The sequence below is a fragment of the Equus caballus genome, chromosome 15 (genome assembly GCF_041296265.1).
Source record: "Equus caballus isolate H_3958 breed thoroughbred chromosome 15, TB-T2T, whole genome shotgun sequence".
Lineage (NCBI taxonomy): Eukaryota > Metazoa > Chordata > Mammalia > Perissodactyla > Equidae > Equus > Equus caballus.
This window is the reverse complement of record NC_091698.1, coordinates 39,552,956-39,567,346: the sequence shown is the minus strand read 5'-3', so window position 1 is coordinate 39,567,346 and position 14,391 is coordinate 39,552,956. Positions and strand designations below refer to the sequence as shown.

At 36.2% G+C, this 14,391-nt stretch overlaps 1 protein-coding gene across 9 annotated transcripts in view; it reads left to right on the top strand.

Moving 5' to 3' along the window:
• The window catches only part of CTNNA2 (catenin alpha 2), a 1,085,794-nt gene that overhangs the window by 212,975 nt on the left and 858,428 nt on the right, over positions 1-14,391 (top strand). For all 9 annotated transcript variants that reach the window (XM_001499457.6, XM_070236225.1, XM_005599873.4 and 6 more), the window contains exon 3: positions 10,454-10,649. In XM_001499457.6, the coding sequence (XP_001499507.1) occupies positions 10,454-10,649 (196 nt within the window). The remainder of the gene's footprint in view (positions 1-10,453; positions 10,650-14,391) is intronic.

The window sequence follows — 14,391 nt, the reverse complement described above, 5'->3', positions numbered from 1 at the left end:
TGACCTGAAAAACAAATTGAATGTGATCTTAATCTCCATGTTGTTTCTTTTCTGCTGAGTCGTAGTCAGGTTTTTCCAGGGTCATTGAAATGGTTTGAAGAGAATGACTTCCAAACACTGTAAGAACAAGGGTTTGGTATGGAAAATGGAAACTTGTATCCAGCAATTCATAGAAAGAAGTATGTAAAAAGCTGCCTAACATGTGAGAGACTGGCACCCAAAGCTTTATCTACCAAATGTTATAATAGAAATCGTAGAATAGTAACCAAACGCAGTTAAAAAAAAAATTTTGTATGTGTGTGTGTTTATATATTTTATATAGTAAATGTAAATATATAAAAAATATATGTATGATGTCTTATTTATTTTTCTAAATAACCATGCATTCCCAAACTAACATATTACATGCATTATAAAATCTACATATTTTGTGAAGAAATGGTAACTCGTGCATTGTTTGTAGGAATGTAAATTGGTGTAGTATGGAGTTTCCTCAAAAAATTTAAAATAGAAATGATCCAGCAATTCCACTTTTGGGTATTTATCCAAAGGAAATGTGAACACTAATTTAAAAAGATATCTGCATCCCCATGTTCATTGCAATATTATTTACAATAGACAAAACATGGAAACAACCTAAGTGTCCATGCATGGATGAATGGATAAAGAAAATGTGGTATAACAAACTATTCAGCCATGATGAAAGAATGAAATCTTGCTATTTGTAACAACATGGATGGAACTTGAGGGCGTTAAGCTAAGTGAAATAAGTCAGGCAGAGAAAGACAAATACCATATGATCTCACTAATATGTGGAATTTAAAAAACAAAATAAAGCAAGCACGTCATAGATTCAGAGAACAGATTGGTGGTTGCCAGACGTGGTGGGTAGGAGATGAGCAAAATGGGTGAAGGTGGTCAAAAGGTACAAACTTCTAGTTATAAAATAAATAAGTCCTGGGATGTAATGTACAACATGATGACTATAGTTAATAATAGTATATTGTATATTTGAAAGTCTCTAACAGAAGAAATCTTAAAAGTGCTTATCACAAGAAAAAGAATTTGTAACTGTGTATGGTGATGGATATTAACTAGACTTATTGTGATGAGCGTTTTGCAATATATACATACATAAAATAGTTATGTTGTACAAGTGAAACTAATATGATGATGTCAGTTATACCTCAATTAAAAATGCATAAATATAGACATTTAAAAAATGATATAAACTTTTAAAAACATTTATTAACTTTAAATAATACAGTGATATAGTTAATAATAGCTGCTGTCACAGATAAACCTCAAAATCTCAGAGGCTTAACATTATAGAAGTTTCCTTCTCATTAACATTATAGAAGTTTCCTTCTCATTACATAATATCCATGTGATATTCATGGGTCACTCTTCTCCAAGGGAAAATTTAGAGACTTCAGCTCCTTCCAACGTATGGTTTCAACACCTGGCTTCTAAATTTGTCAGCTTGGGCTAAAAAACATGGAGGAAGATTTTAATGGTTGAGAAGAGCACACATCACAGATGCTCACAGTCTATTGCCTAGAATTCAGTCAGTTGACCACATCAACTCCAAGGGTGGCTGAAAATGCAGTCTTGTCTTGTGACTAGAGGCGAAAGAAGTGGGTTTGGGGGCCGGCTCCGTGGCTGAGTGGTTAAGTTCGCGTGCTCCACTGCGGCGGCCCAGGGTTCGGATCCTGGGCGCGGACATGGCACCGCTTGTCAGGCCACGTTGAGGCGGCATTCCATATCCCACAACTAGAAGGACCTGCAACTAAAATATACAACTGTGTACAGGGGTGGTTTGGGGAGATAAACAGAGAAAAAAAAAAAAGATTGGCAACAGTTGTTAGCCCAGGTGCCAATCCTTAAAAAAAAACAAAAACAAAAGAAGTGGGTTTGATAGCACCAAGCTGTCTTCTCCATTAACAATAATACAAATAATAATTAAACTTCCTTTTCACTAAAAATAAATAAATATATAATGCATCACTAAAATGGCTAAATTTTCTGTATGCCTAACTTTTTTTTTTTTTTTTTTTGGTGAGGAAGATTGTCCCTGAGCTATCATCTGTGCTAATCTTCCTCTGTTTGTATGTGGGACGCTGCCACAGCGTGGCTTGATGAGCTATGTTTAGGTCCTAGGTCAGTGCCTGGGATCCACACCTGTGAACCCCAGGCCACCAAAGCAGAGCACATGAACTTAACCACTACACCACTGGGCTGGCCCTTGCTTAACCTTTCCAAAGTTTTGCAAATCATAATTACTTTAGGCCATCATTAACTAATGTCTCAAGGAGACTGGGATGAGATTTGTTATTAGTAATAATGGATGAAAATACATATTTCAGTATCTCAGCTCTGATTAGATTGTCTGTTTTTCAGCCTCATAACGTAGCTGACAAAGAACTTGTATTAAGTGTGTTAAGTGGAGGGAGAGGGTCAGCTCTGTACTTTCTTACACTTCACTTGTGCTTGCATCTTTAGTACTGTCTTCAAACTCCAGTTTCTCTGCAGGAGTCTTTGTAAGTTTTCAGTCTATTTTGTGAGGGGGTGTGTGTGTTGTGTTTGCACATGTGTGTGAGTGTTTGAGAAATCAGTTAATATAATCCTCAGATCTACTTAACCAGGTAAACATTAAAGTGTAAGGCCACTACTGCCAGTTCCTTAAGTTGGTGGGCTCTCACCCTTCCCTTAAGATACCCCGTTTATCATATGTGGCTCCAGACCATCTGATGTAGGGATGCGGTGGTGGTGCCAGTGTAAGTCCTTGAATGAAACATTAGTCTGGCTTAATTTCTTTTTTATATTTTTAGACAGAAAACAATATAGAGTTCTGATATTTTTCCTGCATCTCACAGATTGCTATTACTCCTCTAGAGTGTGTGCACCCTGTATTGGAGTCCGCTAACTTTTAAGAAGGAAAATGTTGAACCAAGTGGCTTGTCAAAGACTGCAGTAAAAAGGCTTGATGAATTGGGGTAAATGGAAGTTTTGGTCAGCTGAATCTTGTAGCTAACATAGTGTTGATTGGAAAAAAATTTTTGCTTATTGTGGTTTCAGATTTATTTCTGCTCTTTCTTGGAACAGTCTAGTTTTATTTTGTTTCATTTTATTTTAACTTTAATAAATGCAAAACAGTGAATCGTAAACATAGTTTACTCCTTCTTTAATTTTTAGGGACATTCAAAACAGCATGAGTTTTCCTCATATGGGCACTGATGGTTAAAACATTTGGGATTTCTAAAAACAGAAAGTCCTTCTTACTCACTTAAAATCCCTGATTCTAAGGAATTGCTCCTTCAGTGAATGTCTGGTATTACTTTAGTGTCTTAATTTTGAGCATAATTTTTTATTGCTGTAAGTGTAGACATTAAAAGTTGTGCAGATTCTAGGAAAACCTAGGTTGTCAGTAGATCGTTTAAACATATTTGTTTCTTATGGTTGTTTGATTTACCATTTTTATCGAATCTAAGAGACCATCAATTATAAGATACATATTTTAAGCCGCTTTAAGAAAAAAATAAAGTACTATCAAATATAGCTTTTAAATGACATAGCTTTAGAATTCATGCTTATTTCAGATATGTAAAAGTATGGAGAAAAGGAGTATCTTAGAATTGACATAATACAATATATCCTACTATCTTCCAGCCAAGATTTCAGGAGGCAGCTAAAGGATGTATAAAGTACTGGAAGGTTAACACACCTTTTGGGAAAGTTGTTTAAAAAAAGCAAGATGGATATAAGTACATATAAGGAGCAAAAGATTGAGCCTAATACAGTAATAATAATCATTGAATCATATGCCTTCTAGCAAGGACCACAAATTTGGGTTAAACTTTTTGAAGTCTATGCAAAAAGGAAACATTAATTTATTAGACAATTTAATGTCTGTAAGATAAAATCAAATCAGTTTCTAAGGAGAATCTCCAATATTCTTGGTACTAAAATCAGATATAAATTTCTCTGTATAAGGTGAAGAATGATGTCTTAGCCATACCTTAGAGTATACACAGTGAGCTTCCTAAAACTCTTTGTGGTATTATCCCACCGTTGAGGTAAAGTGGTATCACACTAGGCAGGAAAAACATTTCTACCAGTGACCAGTGTAATATCATTTCTCTCTTTGCTTATCTGCTTTAACTTAGAGTGGTTGGGATTTTATAACAGGTGGAGAGAGAGATGGACTGAACAACCTTCAAACACACTAAATGCTGTTTCTCTCAGAGAAGCTTTTGGATGGCAGGGAATCTAGACCTACGAGGAATGGAGCTCCTCTATGCTGCTACTTGACTGTGAAACGGCATGCCTTTATAGAGAGTGGAGATAACGTTAGTTTAACATCCTCTAAGGAAAATGGAGTTTCTTCTGAAGAACATGCACCTAAAGAGAAAGCCACTTACTTCATTCTGGCTTACAGACACTACTGAGATAACTTCCTAGGAATTAAGTGTAAAGGCTTCTCACCTACAAGATTAATGGAGGATCCAGGGCCCAATTGTTCTACTCTATAAATTGCAGCCACAGAAACTTTGGATTAGAAAAGGTTTTAATATAAGTGTAACAGACTATTCATCTTGACCATAAAAATACCCCCACACCCAATTCTAGAATGTCTGTTTTGCCGTTAATTTCTGAATTCTACTTTTTGCTAATATGTTCTTCAAGATTAAATTATTTGGGAAATGTATACCAAGGAACTGAGTGAGAAGGCTTGCTTTGTGGCCTGGTTTTAACAGGGTGAGTCTACAAAAGATAATAACTTAAATGGAACACATTATACGTAAGCTTTCTTTATAGCAATAAATAACTAGGAGCAGTTCAGGTCTGTGTTAGATTAAATAATAAAACCTTATCTTCAAAGGTTAAGAATGCTTGCTTCCATATCTCAGTATTAGTAGACACGCATCTGAATTCTATGTGGTAATATCAGATAATGAGAAGGAAATTTCAAAGACAAAGAACAGAATAATTCTCTATGTTCATTCTTCTATACATGACTAAGACATCATTAAAAGGTCGTCATTTCTGATTCTGACTTTTGCAGCTGTAGAAGCATCAATAACTGTGGTTTATATGACTTACTTCTTTTTGTCTAAAATGGGGTCTAGAGTTGTGTTTGGGAAGAAAGATCATTTCAACAATAAATTCTAGTATGATAGTTTCAACAAGAAATTCTAGGGCAATAGTTTCTATGACATGGAAGTCTTACTTTAGTTATGAATGAGGCTACAGTAAGTCTGTATTATCACTCCTTTTTCTCCAGAACTAGTCTAACCTTGCTGGTCTCCTTTCTCTCCAATGTGCATGACTTAAATAAATGTCATGGGGATTCTGTGCTAGGAACTAACTTCTGATACAATATACCACAAGGTGAGCATATATATATATATGTATATATATATATATATATATATATATTATCTTTTTTAGATTTTATTTTTTTTTTTGGTTTATTTTATTTTTATTTATTTATTTTTTGGTGAGGAAGATTGGTCCTGAGCTAACATCTGTTGCCAATCTTTCTCTTTTTGCTAGAGGAGGATTGGCCCTGAGCTAACATCTGTGCCCATGTTCTTCTATTTTGTATGTGGGATACCACCACAGCATGGTTTGATGAGTGGTGTATAGGTCTGTCCCTGGGATCTGAACCCATGAACCCTGGGCGCCTGAAGCAGAGTGCACTAACTTAACCACTACACCAGCAGGCCAGCCACTTAATATATTTTATAAAGAAAAGCACAAGCCATATTTGTGCTTACTGTGTAATTGCTAAATGAATAAATCAGATTATTAAGGAATAATTCAAGGAAAATATCATTTACTCCCTACTTGGCAGTTGTTTCTTAACTTGGCAGTTTTTAAAAATTGACTTAAAACTTCCGTAGAGGGTTCATGTTATCAAATATATTACCATTTCAGCAGTTTAACTCTGTCCTGTGTTGTTAGATCAGTTTTCCTGTCTTAGGAATTTTTCATTTATCTTCAGTTATTCCTGGAATAAATAACTTGTTTTTGATAATTTCGTTTTCAAATATTCATCACACAAAGCTCTTGCTTCTTTGTGAGCCAGAGCAGCAATCAAAACCCTCTCTTATGTGAGCTGAGTAATTATAATGAATGAAATACTTCAGAGCAACACAATGGTAAAATTCACAAAGACTTACTACTCACATCTGCAACTTTGTGTGAAACCAGCAAAACTGTGCCCGTTATCTTTTTTATTTTCAGCTCTTAGTTCTCTTCTATTGGTTTTCTGGAGAGCTCAAATAATTGCTTGATGCATAGCATTCATATCTGTTTACTCTTACTTTTCCAAGTTCCTTGTGATTGCCTAATTGAGGAGATTGCCTTCCAACCAAGAGTCACTTGATCAATTCGTCAACAAGTTGTTTTTGAGGACTCATGATATGTCATGGCACCTAAAATAAGAGGAAGAATTTACCTGTTAGGAGTCATTGCTTTATCTCTCTCTCATTTTCTTTTGCTTCAACTAGACTGCTGTTTCTGAAAATAAAGTTCATAATAGACATATATCATAATTTTATGGGATGAACGCAAAATGCCGTAGCTCAGACCTACCTCTGCAGAAGCACTAAGATATCTAGAAATTTGCCTTTTAACAGGCAGCTAGGTGATTCTTAGGTGTGATAAAAATCTGAGAATCACTGTCCTAGAATTAAATGCTTCTCAGAACTTAATTTGCATGTGAATTACCTAGGGATCTTCTTATAATTTAGATTCTCTTTTTGTAGGTCTGGAGTGGGGCCTGAGATGCTACACTTCTAACAAACCCCAGGTGACATGATGTCTCAGAGCTCACTTTCAATTGACTGCCCTATAGGCAAGGCTTAGACAAACTATCCTGTTTCTGGTTCTGGGCAGATGTGACAGAGTTACCAAGACAAAGTGCCTTAATGCCCTCAGTCGTGCTTATTGTTTTGGAAAAAGAAGTATTCCATGTCTGTTGAGCTTTTAGATCCTGAAAGCAAATAACTGATCAAGTAGAAAAGACGTAGTCAGATAAAGAAATTGTCTTACAATAAAACACACTGCAAGAAAAAGAAAAGAATGAAATGGTATTAGCCATTGCATTACTGTCATTGTGCAGGAATGGAGGGTCTACTTTTGGGACCTTAGAGGATGAGTAGTCTATACCAGCCTAGATGTCACAGTTTTATACTCAGATCACACCATCAACATATCTAAAGACAATGGTGCCCATCCTTTTGCTATTGCTGAGGTTTTCCATTGGCCAGAGTCCATTGGGACCATCATTATGTCAAGGTCCTTGGACCCTTGACCACTTATACTCTTATCTATGAGCTGCAGGATTTCTTCTCTTCTTTGATGAGAGGCAGGGGCATTGAAGAAACATTTGAGGTAGAACTAGAGAAATATTGAATATCCTTCTAGCCTGAGGTTGAGGAGCCTACAGAGAGGAGCATGTTGAAGATATAGAAGAAGTTGGCATAGCTAATGAAACAGGGTTCTAGAGGATATGATCAGATGATCAGTTAAAGAGAGAGTGGTAGCAGCTTGCCTTTCTTGGCATAAGAAGGAGGCAGATAAAGATGGGCACAGAGAGGAGTAAGTTTGATGACAGATAATGTCCATTGTCAACCTACAGAAATTTGGAGAAGATTATTGCTAAGAGAATTAGCCAGGAGATATTTTGAGGAGGAAAGTGAATTGAGTCAATACCATTTAATGTGGCCGAGTGGTATAAGAAGAAGAAAAAAATTAATTTTGGCAACTTCTGAATTACCTTAGCAAGAGATCAATTTAAGAGGACTCTGCTATAGGAGATATGGGGATAAAAGCAAACTTTAGTGGACTGAGAAATGAATGGCCTACCCCAGATCTAGTGTCAGCCTGTATATCAAATCTGAGGCACAGATAGGTCACTGCTATGTCTCTCTGTTATTTACATCATCTTTTATGTTCTTCATTAAAATTTTTATCATTTTCTGTATGTTGCATTCTATATTTTGTGTTACGTGTTATGGTTATCTCTGACAATATCAATGTATGGTTATTGTGAATGGGATATTTAAAATTAGATCTTCTCATTCATTACTGCTGTTCTATCAGATTTTTGTGGTTTATCTAGTATTTACCCACCTTGCTCTTTGCACTTACAGTAGTTCTAGTATTTTGTCTAATTTTTTTGCATTTTCTTGATACAGTCATGTTCTCTATAAGTACTGACATAATTTAGTGTCTGTCTTTCTATTATTATGTCTCTTCTTTCCTTTTCTTTTCTAATTTGTTGACTTTGTCCTCCAGTAAAGCACTGAACGGCAATGAGGAGAGTTGATAAGTTTTTCTTTATTCTAAACTGACTAAGACACGAGCGTTGATGGAGCCCTGTCATTTTCCTTCTCTCTTTCATCCCTTCGTGGTCTTCCACCTGTGAGTAAATGAGAGCTTTTGCTGAAAGAGGGCTGAATTGATTTGCTTCATTTGAAAGTAATCACATTTTTCTTAAGGAACTTTCCGGTAATGTTCCATGCTTATTTTTTTCCACATAACCGACACTTTATACTGACTTGTTATTATGAGCATTACCTAAACTGTGCCTAATACAGTAATACACCATGAGATAACTAAAGAATTGGAATTTGTTTGCCTTTACAGAAAATGAACTCACGATACAGTCGTTTAGCTATTTTGGTACTTACTATCAACTTCCCCTCCCCAAAACTGACAATATGCCTAAAGTTAAAAGCTCCATCTCCACTCTATTTTTTATACTTTAAGAAGACTGAACAACTAGATCACAAAACTCCTCAGATTTATGTATAAAATGAGAATAAGAATATTCTCTCAGTGAGAATAGGAATATTTTCCTTCGATAAAGATCCTTGCCTAAATCAAGATTTTTGAGATGTTTGCTATGGGCTTAAGGGGCTTCTGTGCTTGTTTCCAGGTATTGGCTGTTTGGGGGGAGTGCAGGTTCCTGGAAGAGCACTGTGTTAATTAATGTGTGAGAGTAAATCCTCATTAAGCAGAGCACTCTTGTAACTCAAAAGCAATCTTTGTGACAGGCTCTTTGTTCTGATGTTTGCCTTAATATGGGTGGAACTGAAAGAACTCTAATGTGTTACTGACTGCATACTCTTTTTATAGTTAACTACCATTATCTGACAGTCCTATTCTTAATGATCTTACCTTTCTTTTTTTGTCTAGTGTTTGTACTTAAATGTCCTTTGAGTCCTTTTTTAATTCACCGTATCTAATTATTTAGCAAGCAAAAGACAGTTGAATATGATGGCTCCCAACACTGCATTAACCACTTCTTAACTCTTGGTTCTACCTGTGTTCATCATCTTAGTTCACATTTATTCAGTACTTTTTTCTTCTGGTGTTATCTCCTGCCCCATAAACTGACTGGACATTAATCATAACTTTGACTAATCACTTTTCTTGCTCTCCGATTTGGAGTAAACTTAAAACTACACAATTTGGGAATTTTCTGTGCACTAACTTTCTTGATAACTCCCAATAAAATCTTTAGTCTGTTAACGAGGACAAGTGTCAATGAAAATAAACCACAGCACCCACATTCTTCGGATGCTGATAAAAAATGCAGAGGTAAAGATGACTAGCAACTTCTGTTGAACACAATATGGAATAGTTACATTCATTTCCCTCCCAAACTTCTCACTGGTGGAAAATAAAGGTTCAGAAGTCTATAAGAGACAACAAGTTGTTTAAAAGATATTAAAAGCTTTGTTAGCAGATTAAATAGCTCTCCATATAGTGTTCAAAGAAGTTTGGCAGCTGAGATATGCATCCAAAATATGATACTTAGAAAAAAGTGATAATGCGCATTTAATTTCAATTCTGGAAATTTTAGCAGGTTAACCAAATGTTGAGACTGAATCATTCAGTTCCTTCAGATCAAATTTACATTTTGTTTTTATAAGATGAAATCACAAGTGGCAAAATTCTTCAGGAGTCCTTGGTAAGTGACGCTTCTGTGATGAGTGTTGATGGCCCACTGTTAATTAAGTTCTCATTCACCTTGGTGCAGACTTTTGGCCTAAGGACTGGGTATTACTTCTCCTAACTCAGTGCTCAATGGCAATTCCACGTTTTATTTTATTTTCTTTCCTCCCTGAAGCTGGTTACTCCAGCTAGCACTGGACTTGTCAATCTGTGAAAGCACAACCTCTGGTGAACTGGAAACTCAGCTTCTGGCAAGTCTGCTCTTCTTACTTAATTCACATGGTTTTTCTTTTCAACATGAAATAAATGCCTGTTAGTTTATATGCTAATCCGCATAATTCTACTTTTTCTTTAAGATGAGGCTATATGATGTGCATTCCTGCTTTAATAAACAAGGAGTACTTAAAAATTATGAGATGATACTATGTTATTACTAGGCAGTTGTGTAAAGTAATTTTACACTTGTTCTTTTATATTTAAGGTGACGACCCTTGTCAACACAAGCAATAAAGGCCCCTCTGGTAAAAAGAAAGGGAGGTCAAAGAAAGCCCATGTACTGGCTGCGTCTGTAGAGCAAGCCACTCAGAACTTCCTGGAGAAGGGTGAACAGATCGCTAAGGAGAGTCAAGACCTCAAAGAAGAATTGGTTGCTGCTGTGGAGGATGTGCGTAAACAAGGTAGGCAGAAGCATAGAGTTCAAGGGGAATGTATAGTCATGTGCAAATAATGATATTTTTCTCTAGAATGAATGCATATTTGCTCAAAGGAGTGGTCTATTCTGTTTCCCTTTCTATCTACACTTTTCATTTTTAATGTGTGCTGGCATTAAGTGCATAGGCAAATAGAGATGTTTTTATGGTGGCAGTATAGCCCAGATACAAACACTCCATGTCCTCTGTTAACTCCAGATCTTCAAGTTGTTTTCTCTTGGTGGATAAAAACAGACTCTTGTGCCAAACTCAAGCTTTTAGGGAGGATAGGATGAGAATGCCCCGTACTTATAGAGTCGTTGAAAACCCAGGATTTTAAGGATGAAGGGAGGAGAAGAATGTAAAGCAATGTAATAAAATTATTGTTACTGTGTATGATCCCCAAATTTATGTATTTGGTTTACAGCTTTCCTCAAAAATCTAGTTAGCTAGCTAGTTGTCAATCGATCAACCAGTTATATAGCTGGCTAGTCAGCTATAAGGCTTTTTATTCAGCATATTTAAAATTTTTTAATTTTGGTAAAATACACCTAACATAAAATATATCATCTTAACCTTTTTTTTTTTTTTTTGAGGAAGATTAGCCCTGAGCTAACATCTGCTGCCAATCCTCCTCTTTTTGCTCAGGAAGGCTGGCCCTGAGCTAACATCATGCCCATCTTCCTCTACTTTATATGTGGGACACCTGCCACAGCATGGCTTGTCTAGCGGTGCCATGTCCACACCTGGGATCCGAAATGGCGAACCCTGGGCTGCCAAAGCGGAACATGCGCACTTAACTGCTGCACCACTGGGCCAGCCCCATCTTAACCATTTTTAAGTAAACGGTTCAGTAAGATAAAACATATTCACATTACTGAGTAGCCAATCTCTAGAACTCTGTCTTGCAAAACTGACACTCTATACCTGTTAAACAACGGCTACCTATTTACACCTCCCCCAGCTCCTGACAACCACTATTCTACTTTCTTTTTCTATGTTTTACTACTCTAGATACCTCATATAAGTGGAATTATACAGGGTTTGTCTTTCTGTGACTGAATTATTTCACTGGGCGTAATGTCCTCAAGGTTCATCCATGTTGTAGCATGTGTCAAAATGTCCTTTATTTTTAGGGCTGAATAATCTTCTATTGTGTATATATACTACATTTTCTTTATCCATTCATCCATTGATGGACATTTGTATTCCTTCTACCTTTTAGCTTGTCAGTAATTCTGCTATGAACATGAGTGTACAAATATCTCTTCATGACCGGGCTTTCAATTCTTTTGGATATACACCCAGAGGTAGTGTAGCTGGATCATAAGATGATTCTGTTTTTAATTTTTTGAGGAACCTCCATATTGTTTCCCATAGCAGCTGCACCATTTTACACTTCCACTAACAGTGCTCAAAGTTTCCAGTTTCTTCACATCCTTGCCAATACTTGTTATTTTCTGTTGGATTTTTTTTTCTTTTTTTATAATAGTCATCATAGTGGGTGTGAGGTGATATCTCATTGTGGTTTTGATTTGCATTTCTCTAATGAGTAGTTATACTGAGCATCTTTTCATATGCTTTTGGCCATATTTATATGTTCTTTGGAGAAATGTCTGTTCAACTCCTTTGCTTATTTTTAAATCAGGTTATTTGTTTATTGTTGTTATTGAATTGTAAGAGTTCTTTATATATTCTGGATGTTAACCCCTTACTAGATACTGTTTTTGAAATATTTACTCCCATTGTTTATGTTACCTTTTCACTCTGTTGATTGTATCTTTTGTTTGTTTGTTTGTTTGTTTTTGGTGAAGAAGATTGGCCCCAAGCTAACATCTATTGCCAATCTTCTTTCCTCAAGCAAAAAGAAGAAGATTTGCTTGAGTAAGATTGTCCCTGAGCTAACATCTGTGCCAGTCTTCTTCTATTTCGTGTGTGGGACTCCACCACAGTATGGCTTGATGAGCAGTGTGTAGGTCCACCCCGGGTATCTGAACCCAGGAACCCCAGGCTGCTGAATTGGAGTACCTGAACTTAACCACTCTGCCACCAGGCTGACCCCAATTGTATCTTTTGATACACAGAAGTTTTTCATTTTGATGTAGTCTTGTTCAGCAACTTTATTTGAAAATTCCAAGGCACCATGAAATCAGGACAGAAACCTAGCCCCCAGCATGGCCTCCATCCTGCTTTTCCTATCTCAGTGAATGCCACAGGTATGTATCCAGTTACACTAGCAGAAATCTTGGTATCATGTTTGTTATTTCCCTGTCCTTCCAAATACAATCTATTACAAAATCTCATAGATTTTAACTCCTAAATATTTAAGTGAGCCAATTCCTGTCTCAGTTATTCAAAAGGACTATGTTTTACCTGCCCCAGGACCTTTATAGATGCTGTCTCCTTTCACACAATTAAGGATGACTCATTCTGCATATATCAGCTCAAAGAACACCTTCCCAGGAAACCTTCCCTGACACTCCTGTCATACTTGTCATGAATCTTTTCCTTGGCACTTTCCACAGGATAATTTAATATTTGTGAGGTGACTTGATGGATAGCTTTCTTCTCTGCCAGACTATAAATGAATGAAGGTAGAGACCACACCATGTCTCTTTTGCTGATCATTGATTTGCAATGCCTAGCACTCACAAGACTTCAGTAAATATTTGTTGGATGAATGAATAATTAGATGAATAAACGTTCTATCCCCATTTTTCTTGCAAACCTACCACTTTTTAAATTCACAGATGGATATTTAGTCCCTGGAAATGCCAGCCGTCTTCACACGCTAACAGCCACCATTCTTCATGCTGCCATCTTCTTCCCCACCTGCTTCTTCCCCCATGGTTAATTTCATTTACATTATACTAATGTAAATCATTTCTTCAATTTGACATATTAAACTTTACGTATTTCATCTAATGTGGACAGAGTATATTTGTGTATGTGTTTTAGCAATGTAGAATCTTCCAAGTATTTAAGTGCTATTGAAAATTGGTGTTCCTTCTGAATTGAAGATGGACACTTTTTTGTTTTTATGCTCCTTTAGCCTAGATAGTTTTTTTTTCTTTTTCTTTTTTTTAGGTTGACTGACATATAATAAATTGCACACATTTAAAATGTGCAATTTGGTTTCTGACAAATGTATACCCTGTGAAACCATCACTGCACTCAAGATAGTGAACCTATCCCAGGTGGAGAGAGTTTTGATTGATTGGTCCCTCGGCCACTTTCTCCAAGCATTTGTCTTTAGTGGTGATACTTTTTCCCATTTAGTTTCCTCTGTAACCTCTTGGCTTATTTTTTCCTTGCAAGTTAGTTTCCACGCCTTCTATAGACATTATTTCACTTTTCTTGAAGCTTATATGAAATGGTGTTTTTTGGATGTAATAGAAAAACCAACACAATTTTTGGCCAGACTGTCTTAGGAGTATCAGAGTGATAAATTTTAAAGACGTTAATTTAAGACAGCTTACGGTGGTTGTTCTTATAGAACATATTTTAAACTTCCTCCATATTATCCAATTCTTGTTACAGAAAAATGATGCCTCTATTACCTGTATAAAGCTCAACTGCCACATGTCCCTTTTTCTGACCGGGTCAAATTCAAGGAAATATTGCTATAGTATGCAAAATTTTACTAGCAAAAGCACCTAAATTCTCTTTTCTGTTTCTCTCATTCTCAAATATCTCCCACTCTCAAATACACTTCAGATGCCTGTCTTGT